Source organism: Leptodactylus fuscus, chromosome 2 (genome assembly GCF_031893055.1).
Source record: "Leptodactylus fuscus isolate aLepFus1 chromosome 2, aLepFus1.hap2, whole genome shotgun sequence".
NCBI classification, from domain to species: domain Eukaryota; kingdom Metazoa; phylum Chordata; class Amphibia; order Anura; family Leptodactylidae; genus Leptodactylus; species Leptodactylus fuscus.
Window position 1 is genome coordinate 174,780,476 of NC_134266.1, and position 22,287 is coordinate 174,802,762.

General features: G+C 41.8%; 1 protein-coding gene across 1 annotated transcript in view; it reads left to right on the forward strand.

Moving 5' to 3' along the window:
* LONRF2 (LON peptidase N-terminal domain and ring finger 2) overlaps positions 1 to 22,287 on the forward strand; it is a 53,601-nt gene that overhangs the window by 14,606 nt on the left and 16,708 nt on the right. The window contains exons 2-4 of the mRNA XM_075265118.1: positions 15,772 to 15,890; positions 18,717 to 18,839; positions 20,328 to 20,483. Of these exons, the coding sequence (XP_075121219.1) occupies positions 15,772 to 15,890; positions 18,717 to 18,839; positions 20,328 to 20,483 (398 nt within the window). The remainder of the gene's footprint in view (positions 1 to 15,771; positions 15,891 to 18,716; positions 18,840 to 20,327; positions 20,484 to 22,287) is intronic.

The following is a 22,287-nucleotide window of genomic DNA, read 5'->3' on the forward strand; positions in this document are numbered from 1 at the left end:
CTTGTGGTACTGTGTGCACACACACGTATCTAATCTTTCCCTGTGTGGTATTGTGTGAAGAGGCGCGTATCTAATCCTTCGGCGTGTGTAGACGCACGTATCTAATCCTACTGCATGTGGTACTGTGTGAAGACGCGTGTATCTAATCCTATGGCATGTACAACTGTGTGCAGACGCGCGTATCTAATCCTAAGGCATGTGGTACTCTGTGCAGATGCGTGTCTCTAATCCTATGGCGTGTACAAATGTGTGCAGACGCGCGTATGTAATCCTCTGGAGTGTGGAACTGTGTGTAGACGCCTGTATCTAATCCTCTGGAGTGTGGAACCGTGTGCAGATGTACGTATCAAATCCTTCAGTGTGTGGAACTGTGTGCAGAAGCGCGTATTTAATTCTCTGGTTTGTGGGACTGTGTGCAGACCCGTGTATCTAATCCTCTGGCGTTTGATACTGTGTGCTGATCTGTGTATCTAATCCTCTGATGCGTGTATCTCAGTTTGGATATCAGTGTTGTATTGTGCATGTGGAGTGACCGTGTGTATTGCAGTTGGAATATGAGTGAAAGTCTTGCAGGTTTGTATTGGCTAAGGGGGGGGGGCACTGTGTTTGAAATGCTGTATCTCAGCAACGGTACGTCCGAGCGAGTTGGAGTCTTGTCTTAAACCTTCCCGAATATCTGAAGTATCTCTGTACCAAATTTGGTGAAGATCGGTCCAGTCGTTTGGTTCGCATTAGAGCACAGACAGACAGACAGACAGAAATTCATTTTTATAATATAGGGAGACTAGAGGGAGGACCCGGCTTCGCACGGGTATATTACATTTTATGTTTGTGTAGTGGCCCCATAAGAATTGTCCAAATTTGCACTGGTGTATTTTGTATGCTGTTTGTGTGTATGTCCATAAGCGTCATGCGATTATGTGTATCTCATTTTGGATGTCAGTGAAAAACCTGTGATCAGTTGTTATGGATACCTGGAGTAAAGCTGTATCTAATCCTTCCCCGTGTAGTACTGTGTTTAGATGCAAGTATCCAATCCTTGTTGGTGTGGTACTGTGTGCAGATGCACATATCTAATCCTCCCCGTGTGGTATTGTGTGAAGAGGCGCGTATCTAATCCTCCAGTAAGTGAAACTGTGTGCAGACGCGCATATCTAATGACTCTGGCGTGCGGTACCGTGTGCAGATGCGCGTATCTAATACTCTGGCATGTGGTACTGTGTGCAGATGCACGTATCTAAACCTCCCCTGTGGTATTGTGTGAAAAGGCGCATATCTAATCCTACGGCATGTGGAACTGTGTGTAGACGTGGGTATCTAATCCTACGGCATGTGGTACTGTGTGCAGACGTGCGTATCTAATCCTACGGAATTTGGTACTGTGTGCAGACGCGCTTATCTTATCCTCTGGCGTGTGGTACTGTGTGAAGAGGCGCGTATCTAATCCTACGGCGTGTGGTACTGTGTGTAGACGCGTGTATCTAATCCTAAGGCATGTGGTACTGTGTGTAGACGCACGTATCTAATCCTATGGCATGTGGTACTGTGTGCAGACGCGTGTATCTAATCCTATGGCGTGTACAACTGTGTGAAGACACGTGTATCTAATCCTCCCCTGTGTGGTATTGTGTGAAGAGGCGCGTATCTAATCCTACGGCATGTGGAACTGTGTGTAGAGGCGTGTATCCAATCCCCCGGCATGTGGTACTGTGTGCGCATATCTAATCCTATGGCATGTGAACTGTGTGTAGACGCGCGTATCTAATCCTCCCCGTGTGGTACTGTGTGTAAACGCGTATCTAATCCTCCCCTGTGTGATACTGTGTGCTGAGACGCGTATCTAATTCTCTGGCTTGTGGTACTGTGTGCAGAGACACGTATCTATTCCTCCAAAGTGTGGTATTGTGTGAAGAGGCGCGTATCTAATCCTCTGGCGTGTGGAACTATGATTAGACGCGCGTATCTAATCCTACTGCATATGGTACTGTCTGCAGACGCGTGTATCTAATCCTATGGCGTGTACAAATGTGTGCAGACGCACGTATCTAATGCTCTGGAGTGTGGAACTGTGTGTAGACGCCTGTATCTAATCCTTCAGCATGTGGAACCGTGTGCAGACGCGTGTATCAAATCCTTCAGTGTGTGGAACTGTGTGCAGAAATGTGTATTTAATCCTCTGGTGTGTGGAGACCCGTGTATCTAATCCTCTGGCGTGTGATACTGTGTGCTGATCTGTGTATCTAATCCTCTGGAGTGTGGAACTGTGTGTAGACGCCTGTATCTAATGCTTTGGCATGTGGAACCGTGTGCAGGCGCACGTATCTAATCCTATGGCATGTGGTACTGTGTGCAGAAGTGCGTATTTAATCCTCTGGTGTGTGGGACTGTGTGCAGACCCATGTATCTAATCCTATGGCGTGTACAACTATGTGAAGACACGTCTATTTAATCCTCCCCTGTATGGTATTGTGTGAAGAGGCGCGTATCTAATCCTACGGCGTGTGGAACTGTGTGTAGACGCGCGTATCCAATCCCCCGGCATGTGGTACTGTGTGCAGATGCGCGTATCTAATCCTGTGGCATGTGGTACTGTGTGTAGACGCGCGTATCTAATCCTCCCCCGTGTGGTACTGTGTGCAGACGTGCATATCTAATCCTTTGGCGTGTGGAGCTATGTGTAGACGCGCGTATCTAATCCTACTGCATGTGGTACTGTGTGCAGACGTGTGTATCTAATCCTATGGCATGTACAACTGTGTGCAGATGCGTGTATCTAATCCTCTGGAATGTGGAACTGTGTGCAGACGCGCATATCTAATCCTCTGGAATGTGGAACTGTGTGCAGACGCGTGTATCTAATCCTATGGCGTGTACAAATGTGTGCAGACGCACGTATCTAATCCTCTGGAGTGTGGAACTGTGTGTAGATGCCTGTATCTAATCCTTTGGCATGTGAAAACGTGTGCAAATGCACGTATCAAATCCTTCAGTGTGTGGAACTGTGTGCAGAAATGCGTATTTAATCCTCTGGTGTGTGGGACTGTGTGCAGACCCGTGTATCTAATCCTCTGGCATGTGATACTGTGTGCTGATCTGTGTATCTAATCCTCTGATGCGTGTATCTCAGTTTGGATATCAGTGTTGTATTGTGCATGTGGAGTGACCGTGTGTATTGCAGTTGGAATATGAGTGAAAGACTTGCAGGTTTGTATTGGCTAAGGGGGGGGGCACTGTATTTGGAATGCTGTATCTCAGCAACGGTACGTCCGAGCGAGTTGGAGTCTTGTCTTAAACCTTCCCGGATACCTGAAGTATCTCTGTACCAAATTTGGTGAAGATCGGTCCAGTCGTTTGGTTCGCATTAGAGTACGGACGGACGGACAGACGGACAAGAATTCATTTTTATAAGATAGGGAGATTAGAGATCGGCAAGCACTGTACTCTGCCTCTCTTCAGCAGTCCCACGGAAATTAATGGGTTCAGCAGTGGGAGCACTAGAAATAGCCAAGGGCTTTACTTCGGCTATTTCTGGTGCTCCTATTGAAGTGACTATAGCTGGAGTACACGTTCTGCATCCACCGCTATATTCTGGTGGCCAAATTCTTCCTGACCAGTAATTTGCCCCCTATCCTATTGACATTTGACTGCCTTTCCTACTTCAGTCTTAATAAGTTTCTCAGCCTCTTAATAGTTCTAGTGCCTCTCAGGAGGTCCCATGATCCAGAAATGAAATCGACACCTGCAAGGCACTAGCATAGATTTCAGGTATAACTTGTGCTAGTTTTCCTGCAACTGATCTAGTAAATCTGTGAGAGTGAAGCACCCCTGGGCCACTCATCTATGTCCATTTTTACAAAAGTGGGGAGTGTTGGACAAATTGCTGGAAACAATTTCGCCAATCAAAAAAATGTACTAGTATTCACACCAGCTTTCTGGCACAAATACTGTGATAAATTCCTCCATTGTGTGACTGCTTTATCATTAAGCTTTTTGAGTTTGAGTTTTTTGTGATATCTAATGAATGTAGATGGTCTAATGACCAGCTACTGAGAATATTCACATGAATGAAAATGAAGAGGACTTTGAGCTGGGCATCCACCTCAGATTCCTCTTCGTTTTCCTCTGCCAGGAAACCCACTGTAGACTGTCGAGCATTGGCATTGCATTTTAGCTTTCTGTCGCTGGTTGGGCTCAGATGAATTCTGTTCACATTTATGTACACTGAGGTAATTATTATTATTTTTTTTTTCCCATGGAACGGTTGATGAGATATGGACTACGTGCTGGCTGTATTTCTTGAGCCCTGCTTTTCTGCGAATTTACTATTTTATACTCCAGTCACGTTTTCACAACTGGACCGTAGAGCCTTTGGGATGTAGGGACTTCTAGCATCATGTATTACTATAATGCTAGCAGTCAGGGTCTGGAAAATCCATCCCACATCCGGTTTGTACCTGAGCAAACCATCTCATGTGAAACAAGCCTTGCGCTGTCAACTATAGGTAGTAAAAGCAGTTTATGCAGAACTACGTTAGGTTTCCATCTTGCATTTAAGATTACAGTAAATGATGACGGAATATGCCCATCTCCATTTGTTATTATGTACGTTTTATTAGGATCAGAATAATGGACTTTAAAAAGAAGCCAATGTAAACTTAGCCTAATAAGTAATATAACTTGATTACTCTGAAGGATAAGAAGAATTTTCTATATTATAATATATATATATATATATATATATATATATATATATATATATATATATATATATATATATATATATATATATATATATATTCCCTCCCCTCTGCTAAAGAACAGATTATACCTTTGTAAACAAACTGAATTAGCAATTCCAACATATTGTGTAATGTAGGTCAACTGGCTGTTGAAAGTGTTTTAATTGTAGCTATTGTATAATGTGTCTTGGGTGTTTCCTCAGTTGATGACATACATTTTGCATTATGCTATTTGTTATATGTGAGTAGTATGAACGTATAAAGTGGATGTCTCATATAACTTGTTAGGGCATACTGACATTTTGAAAGGGTGGTTGTGTTACTGGCAACAGGGGAACTGTCAGCCAAATATCTGTGGCATGATCTAGCAGGGCACTTATTTTTTCAGCTCCCTGCTCCAATCTCTATCTTCGATGATCTGCTGATTTTGGGGTAGAAGCCATCTAGATTGTCATTATATGGGAGGCAGAGATCCAAGCAGGGCCTGTAAAATATAAATATCCTATTCATTCTTACCACGGATTCTGCGCCTTGTGACTCTCGCCGACTAGGTCAATTCAGGACCTTCTTTAGGCCACAGCGAAATGACAGTGCTCTGTTTTAGTGAATAAATGATGGACTGTGTATCAGCAGGAATTCTGTACTTAAACAACATTTCTACCCCTGTTGTCAGTTCCTGTTTAGAATTAAAGTAAATGTGTTGTTTTTTTTTTTACAGTAAAAGTAAAACCATTTACTGTGACATATCTTCTAATAACTCATTTTACCTTTATTTTCTGTACATTATCATGGGGACTGTCAACTTGCCTAAGCTGCCTTTATCCACAATCACAGATAAGATAATCCTTTAACAGTCCCACCATGCGAACATTTCAGTGTGTTACACATAGTATGATAATACGGATACAGGATAATAACAGTAACATATTACAGGAGACACACATAAGCTCAGAATAAGGAGAAAATTACTAGGAGTCATTGCAGCTAAAGGAAAAAAAAAAAAAGACTACCGTACTTCAGGATCATTTAGTTTTCTGTGCGGACTGCTCATTGATTGGCCTGATGTAGATTATGTAGCCTGACCGCAGTTGGGAGGAAGGACCTCTGATAGCGCTCCTTTTCACAGGGGGTGAAGCAGTCGGACACTGACAGTGCTGCCAAGTGCCGTCAAGGTCTCATACATGGGGTGGGATTTATTTTCCAGCATGGAGCTCACCACAGACAGTATCCTTCTGTCACCCACCACCTGTACTGGGTCCAGGGGGCTCCCCAGGACAGAGCTGGCCCTTCTGATCAGCCTGTCAAGTCTATTTCTGCTCCTGGCTGGTATACTACTCCCCCAGCAGGCTGAAGCAACCACAGAGTTGAGAAAAGCCCTAAGAAGTACCCCCTGGACTCCAAAGGCCTTCAGCATCCTGAGCAGGTAGAGCCTCCTGTGACCCTTTCTGTGCAGTGCATCCATATGATCAGCCCAGTCCAGTTTATTGAGGAACACACCCAGGTACTTACAGGTCTCGACTATCTCAATACCTGTCCCTTGGATCTCCACCAGAATTGGAGCACTTCTCCGCTTACTGAAGTCCATTACCATCTCCTTGGTCTTCCCAGCATTAATCCTGAGGGTATTTTGTTGGCACCAGTCCACAAAATCTGAGAGATGCTCTACAGCAGCCACACTGACTTCTTTGGAGTAATGTTCTCCATAGACTGTGTGACCTGTGCAAAAGTCATTGTGCAGGGAAGGAGAGGAGATGTACTGCGACCACTGCATTTTGTTGTTAGAGTGACCCTCTGTTATCTGTGAGTAGATGCGGAGAGAATTAAATGCAAAGGTTTTTGTATTTTACTGTGGTGGGCCTTAATGTGTTCTGGTGGCAAGGAAGGTTCATTCCAATTTGAAGGCCACAAGGAGGGGGTCATTATAATGTGTGGGCCCAACTAGGGGGCATTATGTGTTGTGGGGATAACGGAGAGATGTTGTAATGTGGAAGGGCCCCATGAAAGGATTATACTGTAGTGGAGCTATTGGCGGCGAATTGTATAGTGTGAGGCCAGAATACTGTGTTGGGGCATACTATGATACTGCATGGGGACTCCAAGAAGGCATTATACTGTGTTGGGGCAAATAAGAACTTGGTGGGGTCAAAGGGGGCCTTCATGGGCATTTCATACATAAATTTACAGCTGCATGCAGATTTTGTTCATCTGAAAGATGGGAGATTTGCTGTAGCTAACTTTAAATGTGGATTGGAAAGTAAAAGTACGACAATTTTAACAGGGAAAAATCAAGATTTGACCTCACTATACAGAAATATAAACCCATGAACTGATGTGGACAACAGAGACCTACTACGCTGCAATCTTATGTAATACTGATATAAAGTAGTTGTGAAATGTTAACATGAAAACCTCTCATTGGTTTATAACAAGTGCGAGCCACTCGCTTATTGCAAGTAATGATGCCATCTGTGTATGATAAGAAGTCTGTTTCTCATTTTATACAGTAGAATTAGTGTAATAAATTCTAACATATTTTACAATTATCAAGCTGTGTACAATAAATACTGTCATTTACCTTCCCCATCATTTGCATGAATCTCTGCTTTATTTACAACTGTATTCTCTCTATTAAAAGCACGGAGTACAATTCCCGAAGTGTAGCTTTATACAGCATTAATTCTAGACTGAAATTAGCGACAGTAATTATCTCCGTGTAATCGCTCTCCCACGCCTAGCTTGTTTGAAGTCATTTCCATTTGTGTCATTCTTTACGAGAATTCACTTCACCAACTAACCTTGATCTACGTTACGTGAACAATCACTCCCTGTACTCGTCGCTTTGTGATACACAAGTAAATGGCAGTCTATGTTGTCATCTCAATACATCAGATTAATTAGTAAGTGCCAAGTGTATTTTTATGTATAAATTCAGCCTATATAAAATCTAATAAAGGGGTTATCCAGGGAGAATAAAAGATCCAGTTGCAGGGATAGGCAAAACGTAGAAAGCAGCCATGGTGGGTTCTCCTTGCTCCTCTGTTAGAGTGGCTTCTCTGGTCCGCCACGCTGGCTCATGTTGCTGATCCTGCCTTACTACCTAGTAGTTCAGTCAATTAAATGCCTTAGTGATTGGCTGATATTTTTTTAAAAAAATTGTTGCCCATTTTATTCTAATTGTCCATTTAATTATATGGACAGATGCAGCATTCCATAAGATCACACTTGCTTTGTAGGTCTGTGATGCCCTAGCTATCCCCAGCATTCCTTATACTGGGTGCCAGGTCATATAACCGATAATGTGCAACAGAGGATGTCTATAGCTTTGAAGCTGGAACGTACCATCTAATTCCTCAGACAACAGGGCAGCACCTAAAACCAAGGACTGCCCTTCTAAATGCGGGACGGTTGGGAGGTATGGCTATGTCAGCCGACCAACTTCTCTTATGTGGCATAGACATGCTGGGTACTTTGAACTAGCATTAATATTACTACTATCTATAGAATCATATGTATGGGTACTGAAATATAATGCAGCTAAGCTATGCACATGTATTTCCAGCCTTCATGTATGAGACACACGGGATATCTGTGGCTTTAAATAGAGCCAGAATACTGTAACTGGTCTTGAATGTAGACTGGATATGAGAGGCTATACTGTGCTATTGACCAATGTATATACAGTGCATGATGGGAAGGCGGGTACAGGAGGTCCCAGCACCTGCACAGATGCCGGAATTTTTATTATGCATGCCGCTGCAGTGCTATAGCAGAAATAGTTTGACTTTATACTTGGAGTACTTCCACACCAGTCAGAAATTGCCACAGAGAATAGCCATATGGAATTTGCAGAATAAACTGCATGTTTTACATGGTGATGGTGACTTAGTGGTGGATTTGCCACTGATTTCACTCTATACATTGCAAAATATTTTCCTAATCCTGTACAACCCATTTAAAGCAATTGCCTATTCCTACATATGATCACTATGGTCCTGGTTCAGCTTCCTCTGGCAAATAGCAGCAACATAAAAGCTGAATGGCTCTCAGCAGAACACAGGGGGAAATTTACTATCCCTTTTACGCCACTTTGGTGGTGTACAAAGTGTGAGAAAAAAAAATCACACTTTTTCCACGCAAATCAGTTTATGATCAAGTATGCTGGCCTAGAATTCAGTTCAGGTGGAGGGTGCACCAGATTTCTGAGAAGGTGTGCAACCTCTGCCTGGGGCAGTCACCAATACCTTGAAGGGGTGGTCCAATTACCCTAAGCTACCCCTATAACTGATGGGACAAAAAGATCTACACCAATTAAAAAATTCTAGAATATATGGACCATTTCCGGTGGTTCCCATTGAAATGAATGCAGTGGCGGATCACTCTTCTGACCTGTGTTTCAAACACCCTAGTTCTCATGAATGGTAGGGTGTAACTTCTTGTAGACTTCTTAGACTACCCCTGTCATACTAAACACGTGGGCAAATTATGTTGCTGTCTTACTAAATGTATAACATTAGGTTTTGTTTTTTTTGTTTTTTTACAGAAATCAGTGCCAGGTTACTGTAAATACTACTTGCAAAATGTTTTTAAATGTTAGGTTTTACAGAATACAGAAATGCTGTACCTTTAAGCACTTTTAAACCAGTATTTCTAGAATATCTGGTGCCAGAGAGCATAACTTGAGCAATTGCAAAATGTACCTTTTATGTGAGAATAAAGTGTCCTTATATAGCCTTGTATGATCTCGTTTTCACCCTTCATTCCTATACTTTATTGCATAAATTTTTTTTCACTTTTTCATGACTTGGCCCCTGCAGATTATTACTACCGTAGTTCTTACATGTTAGTCTTAGATGTTAGCAGAACCCGTTTCCTATCTTGAAGGACCACTTGACTTACTGTATGCCTTTTTCCACTCCAAGTGATTCTGATATTCACGTTTTTCCTGGAAACGTGCTTTTTATCCTGCTGTTCCATCTGACACACGTGTCCTAAGAAAGGAGAACTGCCTCGGCCTGGTTACCTAGAGACAGCCTCTTAAGAGTCTTAGTCATTGGCCAGGGCTTTGCATGAGCTCCAGGGTTCTGAATATTCTTGTAATCTATGATATAACTGGTACGAGCGCACAGCACTTTACTGTAGAAGATTACAATGTCTCCTTTTTTTTCATTGTTTCTGAACTGTACAGCGAGCTTCATTGGCAACGAGGTTTCATGTCATGTGGTGTAGAGCGATCATCTCATATGATTCGTGCTCCATGTGACATTCTGTTGTATAACGTTTTTCCAAAATGTACTCTGACTCTGCATGTATCAAAAGGATTATTGGCTTGTTATCTTAGCTATAATTCACAAGTAAAATTTGCATTCTAATGCAAAAAATAGCACACTGGTGGAGGGCTGCAGTAGTAAAATATGGTATTGCACTAAAATGTCTGTGCCAGGATGCTGCATCTCTGCTCCTGCTCACTTCAGTAGGAGCAGAACACCGCTACTATACAGTGGACAGAGCATTCTGTTTCCAGCGTGGGGCGCTGTAGAGCTGTCAACACACAGAGATGCTGAGGTGCCCCACCAGTCCGATATTGATGGCCTGTTCTGAGGATAGGTTATCAATATGAATATTGCACAAAGGTCTGTTTTAATGCAGAACAGAGTGCCAAAAAGAGATTAATTAAGGGGATACTCTAAGGCTCTGTTGACATCCATTCCCCCTCTCTGCATGAAAAATGAAGAGTGAAAAGTGCTGCAAGAGGCACTCTTCTCTCCATATTTTTTGTGGAAACCCCATAGACTATATTGTTTCCTAAGGTAACCGCTTTTTTATGCGGATTAGGTTTTGTTTCAGGGGGTCCCCAAGTGGACCCTCGAACGGAAACCCAAACGCAGATGTGAATCTAGTCTGAGAAAAGAAACTGATACTCCTGGGGAGATTCAGTAAGCCGAATGCACAAATACCTGCCATACATGCTTTGTACCACCTATATTATGTACGGGGATTTATTGCACCTCACTGATGGTGTGGCTTACGCTGCACACTGTGTCCAAAATTGCATCTACATATTGGTGCAATGTAAGCTAAGCCTTTAGGAGATTTAGCGTTAGTTCACGCGTGAATACTGTGCGGCGTATTTTGGTCCGGGAAAAAAAAACGCTTCAGGAATTAGGGAGCGGTTTTTGGACACAGGCGTTTTTTGGAGCGGTTTTCGGTAAAAACCGCCTCAAAAAACGCCAGGCAGTTTTTCCCTCCTGGACAGTGAATGGACCTTAAACTGTGACGCAGTTTCCGCCTCCCATTGACTTATATTGACTTCCTGAGGCGGAATCCTCCTCAAGAAAGGTCATGTTGCTTCTTTTTTACGCTAGCGGTCTCCATAGACCAACATTGTGAGGGCGCGGATTATGATGTGGATTCCGCGCCATAATCTGCCCCCTCTGTGCCCGTGTGAACGAGCCCTTAAAGTTAGACAAAAGTGAAGACGCGCCAGTTTTATTATACAGCGTGAGTCACTGATAAATTCAGCACATGTGTAGTCTGTCAGATCTAAGGTTACTTTGTCTAAATATTAGAATTCAGTAGAAGAATACTGTCATGTACTTTCATCCTCCTCTATATTCAGTGGGGGAGAAAGATGGTGTTTTCAGACACATCCTTCACAGCGCTATGCAGCAGCACTGAAATCTACACTAGCTCATAGCTGGCATAGATCTCCGTCATTGGGAATGTGGCGAAGGAAACCTGGCATACAAAGCTGAATAAATATGCCCAATGTGTCTACCAGGCAGACTTCAAAGCAGGAAGGTAGTTAATGTGAATTTCCTTAGTCTGGGTTTTCACAGCGCTTTTTTGTTGAAGAATGGTGTACGGTTTTTAATTCTAGTAATGCCAAACGCATTTCACTATACATCTCACTTGTATGTCAACAGCTTGTTCATCGCAGGTTTTCACTTTAACCGCTGTTAGTATACCGTTGACATTAATAATAATTTACTTATTACTGCAATTAAAATCTGCATACAGCTCTTAAGCAAAAAGCACAATGTAAACAGAGCCTTACAATCATGATGAAGTCATCACTGTGCAAAAACCGCATCAATTATATATTTCTGCCTCATACAGAATACACAATAACAAGTAAATAAGTCATATATATCCCACAAATGCATCTCTAAAAAACTACTTCTACCTCTAAAAACCTCTTAATGTTGGCTGTATTTGTGAGTTATCCACCTTTTCCCGGTCCATAGCTGTATCACTACCTTTACTACAATTTACATCGTATACCTTTCAAACAGACCAGAGAACGCAACATTTTTGGGAATTCTGCTGGTTCCTTTATTTTTCATGTTTCAAGAGGCAGGTTTTGTTGGGAGGAGAGCAGAGAGGCTTAAGATGTGATACCCTGCACTAAAAATACACCAACATTTTAACAAGCTTTCCCCAAAACTAAAGAAACTCTTTTATATGGTGCAAACTTTCACTAGACAGTCTAAGAGCCTGTCGAGTACATTGGCCAAGTGGCACTCGAGAGCCGTGAAAAAAATAAAACATCGGGTTATAGGGACAGTTTTCACTGACCTAACCTGAATCGCCCTTTGAAGTAAATGGGTCCATGAAACAAATGAGTACCACGAGGATTCTGCTAAATTCATCACCGAGTACAGAAACTCAGTGTGCATAAGTCTGAGCATGTGGCAACCACTAAATGAAGAGAGAACCAGCAATTGGAGGAACCTCAGCAGAAAGATGAAAATGGGGATCACCAGGTATTTTGACTTTACATTCCTCATGTAATATTAAATTTTTATAGGAACTGGAGAGTCCCTTCCATGAAATACAAAAAAGTATAATGTCCTACTGTAACCATACCCTCCATTTGGTTAGCCTGCAGCCTGTTATCATTCAGGTTCACAGTAGGAATTGTTGAGGTATTTGTAGATGTAGTAGGTGGGGATTTGGCACATATTTTTGCCTGCAGGTTGTGATCCGTTCTGCTTCAGAAAATGTACTGTAACTCAGTATGCCTACGTGAGGAAAGCAATTTGACCTTAGAAATAAGCAGAGAAACCAACCAGGAAACAAAGAACAGAGACTATACATTTACTATAGTTTACAAAGAATGCATATTGTCCTTGGCAGGGAGAGTTATGTCTTCACATAGACTATATGCTCCTTAAGTGTCTGCACATTTCTGCTTTAATCATATTTTTCTTATGTTTTTTACATTTCTTCACTATTTTTAGCCCACAGAGCTCCCTTGAACCTCCTCAATTGCTTTTCAGCTATGGTGGCAGACACTGGCAGGATTAATGATATAGTTTACTTTGCAGGGTTAAGGGGGTATTCTAGTTGTTTTAAGGACTTAAAATAACAAACCCTATATATTCACCTGTTCGTTCAGTCAGGGATCCAGTGGGGAATATCTGCTCATGCTCTGAACCGATCATCACTGTTCAGTCATTGACTAGCTGATGCACTCTTGTGTAGTCCAAAGGTTAGGAAGACCATTGACCCAAATACAGACTCTCCTCTGGATCCCTGGCCAAATGTACAGGTGAGTATATAGAATAGTTGCCCCAGCCTTAAAGATACTCTATCATTGACTCTAGTATAAGGAAAATGTTTGTTCTCGTGCCGTGTTAGCCAGTGGGTAGGAAATATTAAAAAAAAACAAAAAACACTTGATAGCCTTCAGTAGTTGATGCCTTTTTAATGGCTAACTAATAATGATGACAGATTACAACGTTTCTGAACTCTCGGCTCCTTTCTCAAGTAAATTTAAAAAACATTTCTGAAGGCTGCATATTATGCATATCGAGTGATACATCTGCCCTACTGCTCCATTCATTGTCTATGGGACAAGACCCCCCCCCCCCCCCCCCCCCAAATCCTCCTTCTCATGATCATGGGAGCTCCGAACGATCAGACACTTGTCACCTACTCTGTGGATAGGTGATAAGTTGTTATGGTGGAGCAGCCCCTTTAAAGCCTGGACTATACATTATAGGTTACTGGACTTTTTCCAATTCACTGTAAATAAGCCTTTGTCCGAATAGCAAATAGGCATTTGATGTTATTGCAACCTGAAAATACTTCCCCTACAGGAATTAATTTCCAGGTAAACACTGAGCCACTTTTCTAGCAATGTACGTGACAAACTTGGTAAAATATTTTGACCTGCTATTAAACGAAAGCGTAATTATTGGCAGTGCGATGTGTAAAATAAGACTGCTGCTGTACCTAGCTCACAGTGTTCTATATATAGGGCAGCTTCCCCTGCAGAGAGCCTATTGATTATAAAGAATAGCTGTGTTCTACTGCCTGCCCCACATAATGGGAAGCGTGAGACTATTTTTAGCTGGAACAGACGTGTGTGAACTGTGTCGCTATTAAATATTGTACCTTGATCGTGGGCTGAAATTAAATAGAGGATGTTTAAAAGGACATGAAACATAGAAAATGCACAAAAATTCTTCATTGCTTTGAACCTATTATGTTTCATATAACAATTAAAACTGATATAAAGCAAGGTCCATCTTCTTGATGATCCTGAATGTGAGAAAAACTAAGGCCTCATTCACATCTGCGTCAGTAATCCGTTCGGGGGAGTTTGAATGGGGACCTCCCCTCCCCCCCTTCCCCGAACAGACTACCGAACGCATTGGCAAGCTGTGTACAATGAAAGCACACGGACCCCATAGACTATAATGGAGTCGGTGTGCTTTCCAAATGGTCTCCGCACGGAACATGCAGACAGAAAAGTAGTTCACGATCTACTTTCCTGTCTGCATGACTCGTGCAGAAAGCACACGGACCCCATTATAGTTTAAGCGGTCTGTGTGCTTTCACTGTACACTGCTTGCCAATGCATTCGGTAGTCCATTTGTGTGTGTGTGTGTGGGGGGGGGTCCCCATGCAGACTCTCCTAATTGGATTACAGACGCAGTTGTGAGTAAGGCCTAAGTACACTCTACGAATCAGTCTGTGGTGGAACCACCTTTAAAAGCAATATCGAAGTACTGGGTTTCTGTATGTGTGTCAGATCGTTCTGGGGGAATTTCAGTCCACTCTTGTTTCTAATGTTGGCTCAGTTCATTGAGGTTTGTGGGCATTCATTTTTGTAAAACTGGCTCACCACAGCATTTCAATTAGTCTGGCTTTTGATCGGCCCAGTGCAACACCTCGATTCTTTTCTTTTTCATACACTCTGTTATAGACATATGTTCAGGAAGACTTGTGGTTTGTTCAGAAGCAACTTTGAAAACTTAAGCCATGCTACCAGTTTCTTTTTAGAAAGAAGAAGCTTTATCCAACAGCCCTTCCAAACTAGCCAATCTTGTTCTGTTTTTTTTTTTTCTAATGTTACTGTCATGAACTTGAACTTTTATATGTTAACTGAGTCTGGTACACAGTCATAATAATCTCTATTTATACATGCAGACTAAATACATTTACAAGAGCATTGTGTATTTTGTATCGAGTTTAGGTGGATGTACTGTTGTGATTTTTCGTCTTTGCATTTGCTGCGATCAACCAGCATAGCTCCAGTGTCTAGTTGTTACTGGGGATCACAGCGAGGTGTAAGATCTGTCTTTTCACCATGCCATACACTACAGCTCTGCTTGCTCAGAGCAAGGATGAAATGAACGTAAGGATTATCTGGTATTTGCCACATCTATTGAGGAAAATTAAATCTGCACTCCCGCTTTTACAATCTTATCTCATATAGTGGTGGCATGAGTGAAAATCAGAAGTGACATCATACCAATCATTTGTGTATCGGCAGGAGTCCTAGACATGAGAGGATATCCAAGGATCAGATTATTAATGGTGGGAATATACAAACAATGATAAGAGCTGATTCCCTAGACATTTATGGCATATCCCGTGTGAAAATACCCTCATAATATCTACATTTGAGTTTTTTTTAATTTTTTTTAATTTTTAATGCAGAAGTGTTTACTTGAAATAAGCGTTCTGTTGTCGACATCCGAAATAATTTCGTTTTTTTTTTTTTTTTTTTTTTTTTGTTAAGCTCCCCGTGACTCCCATCTAACAGTGCAAAGAGCTCAGCTCTACTCAACCATGAAAAACTTCAAGCAAGCCCTTAATGATGCCGATACTGTCTGCAGAAAACAACCACTCTGGCCGAAGGTAAAAAGATACTGTCTGAACCTACAACTGTACGTCTTCCAGTGTGAATCACAAGATAACTGACAATTCTAGAAGTAATTCCGTGAATAAGTTGTTTGGGGGTTGTTTACTCCATCAAGAAAGAATTCTAAAAGTTCCTGTCACCAGAACCCACATGTGGTGTTTTCCTCTTGTGAATTGTGTCTATGTTGCTGAGGTATCACTGTTTCTGTCTGTATGCACATGAGCACTTTGAAGCAACAAGGGCATTGTTGTTGTTGTTCCAAAGAGGTCTAGCAATGCCCTCATTGCTTTAAACTCAATTGCCTATCGATAAAAAACAGTGAAATCTCAGCAATTGAGGCACAAGTCATCATTGTATAAGTCACCCCAAACCTAGTGCTTTTTGCTGTTTAAACCTGCTGGAATCGCTAATGTGTCTGCCGCAGTTTTCCACTATTGCACTGTGGGTGACCCCTGCAGTAATAGCTAACCGCTGAGTGTTTAAAACCTGCACATCACATTGTCCTGTGGGTGTAGCTGCCAAATGTGAATATGATTTGTAGAAATCTCATTCACTATAGAATAAAACTTTTTTTTTTTCTAACCTGTAGTGTAAAGAAATTTGTTTCCTGTGGTAGCAGAGTGTAGTACAAAAGGAATATGACAGTAAACAATTGGTATACATCACAATATATTGAACCATGGGGAAAGGGGGAGGGGCAGATGCGAAGCCTTGTAGCATTAGGGCACTGGCACACATTACATAGCTTGGTCTTTTTGCGAGGTTCCTTCCTGACCTGAGGGCCTGCATGGGTACCTAGTCCTCCCACAGTTCTTCTTGCCGGGCACTTAATAGCAGTGGGTACAATTGATTGTCAGAACCTCTCATAATTGCACCTTAGCTGGAATAAGCGACCACTAAACTTGCTGCCTTGTGCCTATATCGTGCTGTTCTGTTCAGCATGATTGAATCTAACTTTGTCCAGAATTCTCTTCCTCATAGAAGCTAGTACGAAGGTAGCTATTACTGAGCCATTTCTCTTTACAGGTTTTTCTAATCTGTTCTTGTCCCTTGCTTTAATGGCATTCTCCCAGCTGGTGACTGCCTAGAAGGTCATACATGTTAGCACACTGTGGTAGAACATTTCCAGCCATTTGCTGCATATGTTGAACAGATGAAGACTGCTGTTTCTTTTTTTGCATGCCATGTTGACATGCTTCTGCCAGTCCCGTTTGTTGTCAATATAGAACTCTAGGTATCGCTCTCTTCAATCTACTGACCCTCTATCTTTAGAGGTTGCTCAGTCTCGGGCTTCCTGCTGAATCTAATGATAATATCTCATCTTGCCTGCGTCTAGTAGGAGCCCTTTTTTTTTTCTTCCAGTCCATAAATTCGGAGATGACTTCTTTTACATTCTTCATCGGTTGCGTCATCTGAGAAGTCCTGTAGGTGGCTTCGCACTGAGATGTATTGAAAGTCTGATGTGTAGGTTGCAAACAGGAATGGAAGACAGCACAGTTCCTTGGAAGCAACCATTTTAACAAACTGCTGTTTGTCCAGTAGGTAGTCTGTAATTCATTTTGTCAGGGTGTAGGGTACTTCCATTTTTGTTTCATCCCCTTCTGGTTAAAGTCAAAGAATATGACCTGTACTGGGTTTCCAGTGTCCCCCAAGTAGGAATATATTCTATGCACCAGGTATGTCACTGCGTCTCCCACTCTGATTTTTTATCTAAAGTATATGCGAATAGTATAGGGTCCATGTTATCTGTCATGGTTTCCTCTGGCCCCAAGTATGATTTTCATATTGACGACCTATCCATGGTATATGATCTGTGGGGATCCGATACCCAAGTTCCACGCAGATCAGCTGTTCTAGCAGCCTTTGGGCACTAGAAGCTGCAGTAGTGGACAGACTGCAACCTTGTCCACTGTATAGCCGTGGCACTGGGGTATTGCATCTCTGCTCCCCCCTCAGATCAAAAATTGATAACTTATCATGTGGATGGGTTATCAGAATGGAAAATACATTTGTGGGTCAGAAAACCCCTTCAATAATGTCCAGGTTGAACACTTCCTGAAGTTTGTGTGCAGCTCTAGTGTTATACACTTTCTTAATATGTGACCATATGGTTGTCAAAATTCCACTTTTTTTTTTTTTATTTTATTTTAATTTTTTTAAAAATTTCTTTTATGCTGAACTTGGTGAAATATGTGTCCTGGTTTCCACAGTAAAGTGTTCTGATACACAATTGCTAAAGATAAAATGTAACTTATTCTGAGGGATATACCCTCAAAATGCAAAATGGAGGAACCGGTTGCGCGCTCCTATCGGTGGAATGAAATGCTGGTATGCTGATGTAACAACAGCGTGATTTATTTAGGATAACGCGTTTCGGGGTCCTTTGGTACTCCACAGGCACCACCCCTTCATCAGATCTTTAGTGTTCGGCTTTCAGAAGTGTATACACAGCGTTCTGTCTGTCATGCTGCTAAATAGATTTAGGAGAAGAAAATGTAAGATGAATCACAAGCTACGTCCTGCCGGTTTGCTCATCGATGTTACCTGAGTGGGGTGTTTCAATTGAATATGAAGGCCACATCTACATCAGCTAGGCCTCATCATCTGTAACATCACCGTTTTCTGTCACATATCTGTAATCTCCTTATTATTATGGAAGCAAGACATCATTAATACATTTTCTTGTCTCCTGAGAACATCATGTCCTTTGCTGTTCGTATAATCCTGTGTGCCAGTTTAATAGAGAGGATTATTTATAGAAAGCGTGGTACAAGATGCTTGGTTAATCGCTTCTAAAGCATGTCACGTTGTTGTGTTTGCAGGGACATTATGTAAAGGCACAAGCGCTTTCTGGACTGGGAAGCACCGAGGAGTCTTTGAAGGAGTTTCTTTATTGTGTTGCCTTAAATCCTGAATGGCGTTCAGTGAAGGTGGAAGCACAAAAGGTAGCACTAAGAATGACTTACATTTTTTTTGTTCCTCTGTGTATCACCAATGTTTCTAGCTATCCAGCTATCCATCTAATTCATTTTATTAACATGTTAGTGGTGCCTACTCTGTAAACCCTTGTAATATCCATTGCCCACCACACAGCTAGCTTCAGTAATAAATCGGGAAACCTCCTAACACTGGTCTAAAAATAAACTGGTGACAAGCTCTTTATGTAACTATCCGGAAGCACCGATCATATTTACAGCTGGCGACCTGGGGCCCTGATCTCATCCCTGCCAACACCTTGTAGTCAAATAGATGTAAAAAGGTGCAGCTGGAGTGTTTCTCACTTATACCCCAAGGACCTCTGGTACGCTGGAATGAGAAATCCTTTAGCTTCTGTATCTGTCTGTGTGATTTTTCTCCAGGACAACCTGTCATAAAAATATAGAGTAATCTGTATCTGTGATCTACTTAATGGTTGACATCCATCCCTATATGAGTATGTATACATAGATAGTACTGACCACTTGATAACAAAGGCCAAAATGGACAGTTGTATAAAGAAATAAAATACAAAATATGCCAAATCTTTTCCACAAAATTAAATATCAATCTGCTTAGCTGTATATCTTGATGCCTTCAGATTGTGCTGCTTTTCATGTGACAGGTTCTCTTACTGCCATGTTGTAACTTTCTACAGATTCTTAACAGAGTAACTTTAGTTATCAATGCTGATATGACTTGATTCTGTGTCTGCAGTTGGCTGATAACTTGGTATGGGCATAATAATGGTATATTAGGTTAACCAGAAGGGGAGAACAGATAGGAATATCACTACAGGATCAGACTACACAGGATATGTTTGTTGCTATGAAGTTGCATGGGATCTGTACAAACAAAACCATAGGAAATTAGGTCTAAAATACCTCTCAGCCCTATAATAGTGCCTTGTCGAGGCCTTTAATATGAGCGGAAACCTACCTCTGTGGCTACAAGTTGATGTATAGAATCATTGGGGGTGAGACTTGATTTGCCATTTTGCATACAGATATGACAAAGATAGAAGAGGAAAAATGTCATTCACTACTAAACGGGAAACTTGAGGCAACCGTTTTAGAGGACATTCAGAGCACTTGTGGAAATTTGTAAGATTTGCAAGTAAGGCTCATGCGTAGTGCACTGGCAGGCTGATCCTCATACCCCTTAAAAGGATGAGTATCTCTTCATTGCTTCCTTCAGTCTGTGGTCACAAAGGTATACTTCTCCATTCAAGACACTATTATTGGCTTGGAAGGTGTTTCCGACCTGACGGACTCCCTTTCATTAAGACCAAAGCAAAGTTGCTTCAGTTTTATTTTATATATGTGGGGGGGAAGGGGGGATTAAATCTGTTTACGAAAGTGAATAGAATAACTCTAAATATAGCCCTTAAATGATATTAGCACACTCTTTTTATAATAGGATGTAACCTAAATCATTTCTATTGTCTTTTCTCTCAGCTTATGTGTGAAATGCTGTTTCCAGCCTTTGAGAATGTCCAGGCCAGCTTTACAGCCCGCGCTCCAGCTCCATATAATAGATTGAAGCCGGTTTCTTTAAATGGTCCAAACAGTTCTCTTTCAGTGGATGAGGTATCTCTGCCAGGAGGCTCAAAGGTAAAAATCTATCACTTTGTTTCATATTAGCATGAGCATATTTATTTATACCAAGTTGTTGCTATACAACGGAGCTTGGAATCTAATTTCCTAGACAGGCAAACTAGGATCAATTTTATTGCAAGTCAGCTAATGGTCAGCACCGTGAAATCGGGAAAGCACCTTGTATCCTCAAAGATCAGTTTCAACGGAATCTGACGATTATTGTTTCTGCTATTATTCATATTGACTGTAGAACCTTTCCTTAGACACATTTGTATCTATCCTCTCATCTTTGGTCTACAGATTCACGCCACTGAGATAAATTTATATTTATTTCCAGTCTCCTGATACCACTACCAAACATGATGGAGATTCAAAAATATCTTTAGGCCGCCTTCTTCCTTTATTTATTCTCTTCTTTTTCCCCTTCTTTCACCGGGCCATATGGTAGCAGGAGCCCCATTAGGACTGCAGGACAGTGCTACATTTGCTGTCCCACTGTTCTAGGCTGCACCAACTTCAGGTCATTGGCGTCCTATGCATACAATGATGAAGCAGGGAGCCATCTGCTTCCTGCTTCACTATTCTCTCCTCTCTTCTCCGGGAGCTGCAGGCGCAATGTGAAGATCATGTAATATCCTTGCTATTAATCCCAATTTCTCAGGATCCCTTAGGGCTATGAAGATAAGCATGGATTCATTTTAAAAAATGAGAAATCTCAATTTCTGACAATAGTTTAAACAGCAAATTGCTCTGAATCTGTAAGGAATATCATGATGACCTGGTACTGTTTTAAAGTGGAGATTCTCAGATTTTAAATGAATCAAAGGTCATCTTCATAACCCTAAGGAATCCTGAGATGTGAGGCTAAAGTGGCTTCCCCCCCCTCCAGCCTCAGAAAGCATCTTACAAGCTGTGTGGAGGGGAAAGGAGCAGAGCTGCAAACTGCACACATTGCACATCACACTAGGTTCACACCTGCACCTTATCTAAGTTCCATCCACTAATCCGCTTAAGAAATGCAGAGAGTAAATTCTTGCAAGCAGGACTTCTGTCCTCATTTTTACACCCTTTTCGGGCAGAAACCAGGCGCACGCCATTATACTTTCTGGGGTCTGCCGATTAGGTTTCCGTTCTCCTCTATACTTTATCCCTCTGACAACCAGAGAGTAAATGTAATACCTCTCAAAGTGAAATTCTTTTGTAATACCCCTCTGAGCATAACCAGGAAGTTATTGGTGTTGTGACCCAAACATTTACCATTGTCCAGATTGCAGTGCCAAAAGAGTTGCTCCAATCACTTATCCAACACATACACAAAGTTATCAATAAAGTTTACATTTCTTTCACTGTTCCTGTCCGTACCTTATTTTTATAGAGTAAAATACGCTGACCGCAATAACGATTATTACTACAGATAAACATTTCTGACAGGCAGAAAAGTTTCATCAGTCAAACAATAAATTTTCACCCGTTTGAATGTCACCATTTAAAATCCCAGTTTTTGGCAGCTTTTAGATGGGTATAATAGCAGATGGGGATGGGAGGGGGGCCCACTTATGAAACCTTTGCACTGGGAACCTTTGGAGCTTTGTCCCAACGACTAACCGTCCATGCCAGTACCCCTACCCCCAAGCTAGACTGCATCCTGGCATACCATAAGTAGATGGGAGGGGTTGATCTTTCTGATCGAGCACTAAAGCTCTACAGTGCCACATAAAAATCAAGAGTGTGGTAATAAAAGCTGGTCGTGCACATTATACAGATAGCACATAAGCTATCACATAGTGTAAACAGTACAGGAACGTTCCTTGAGCTTCAG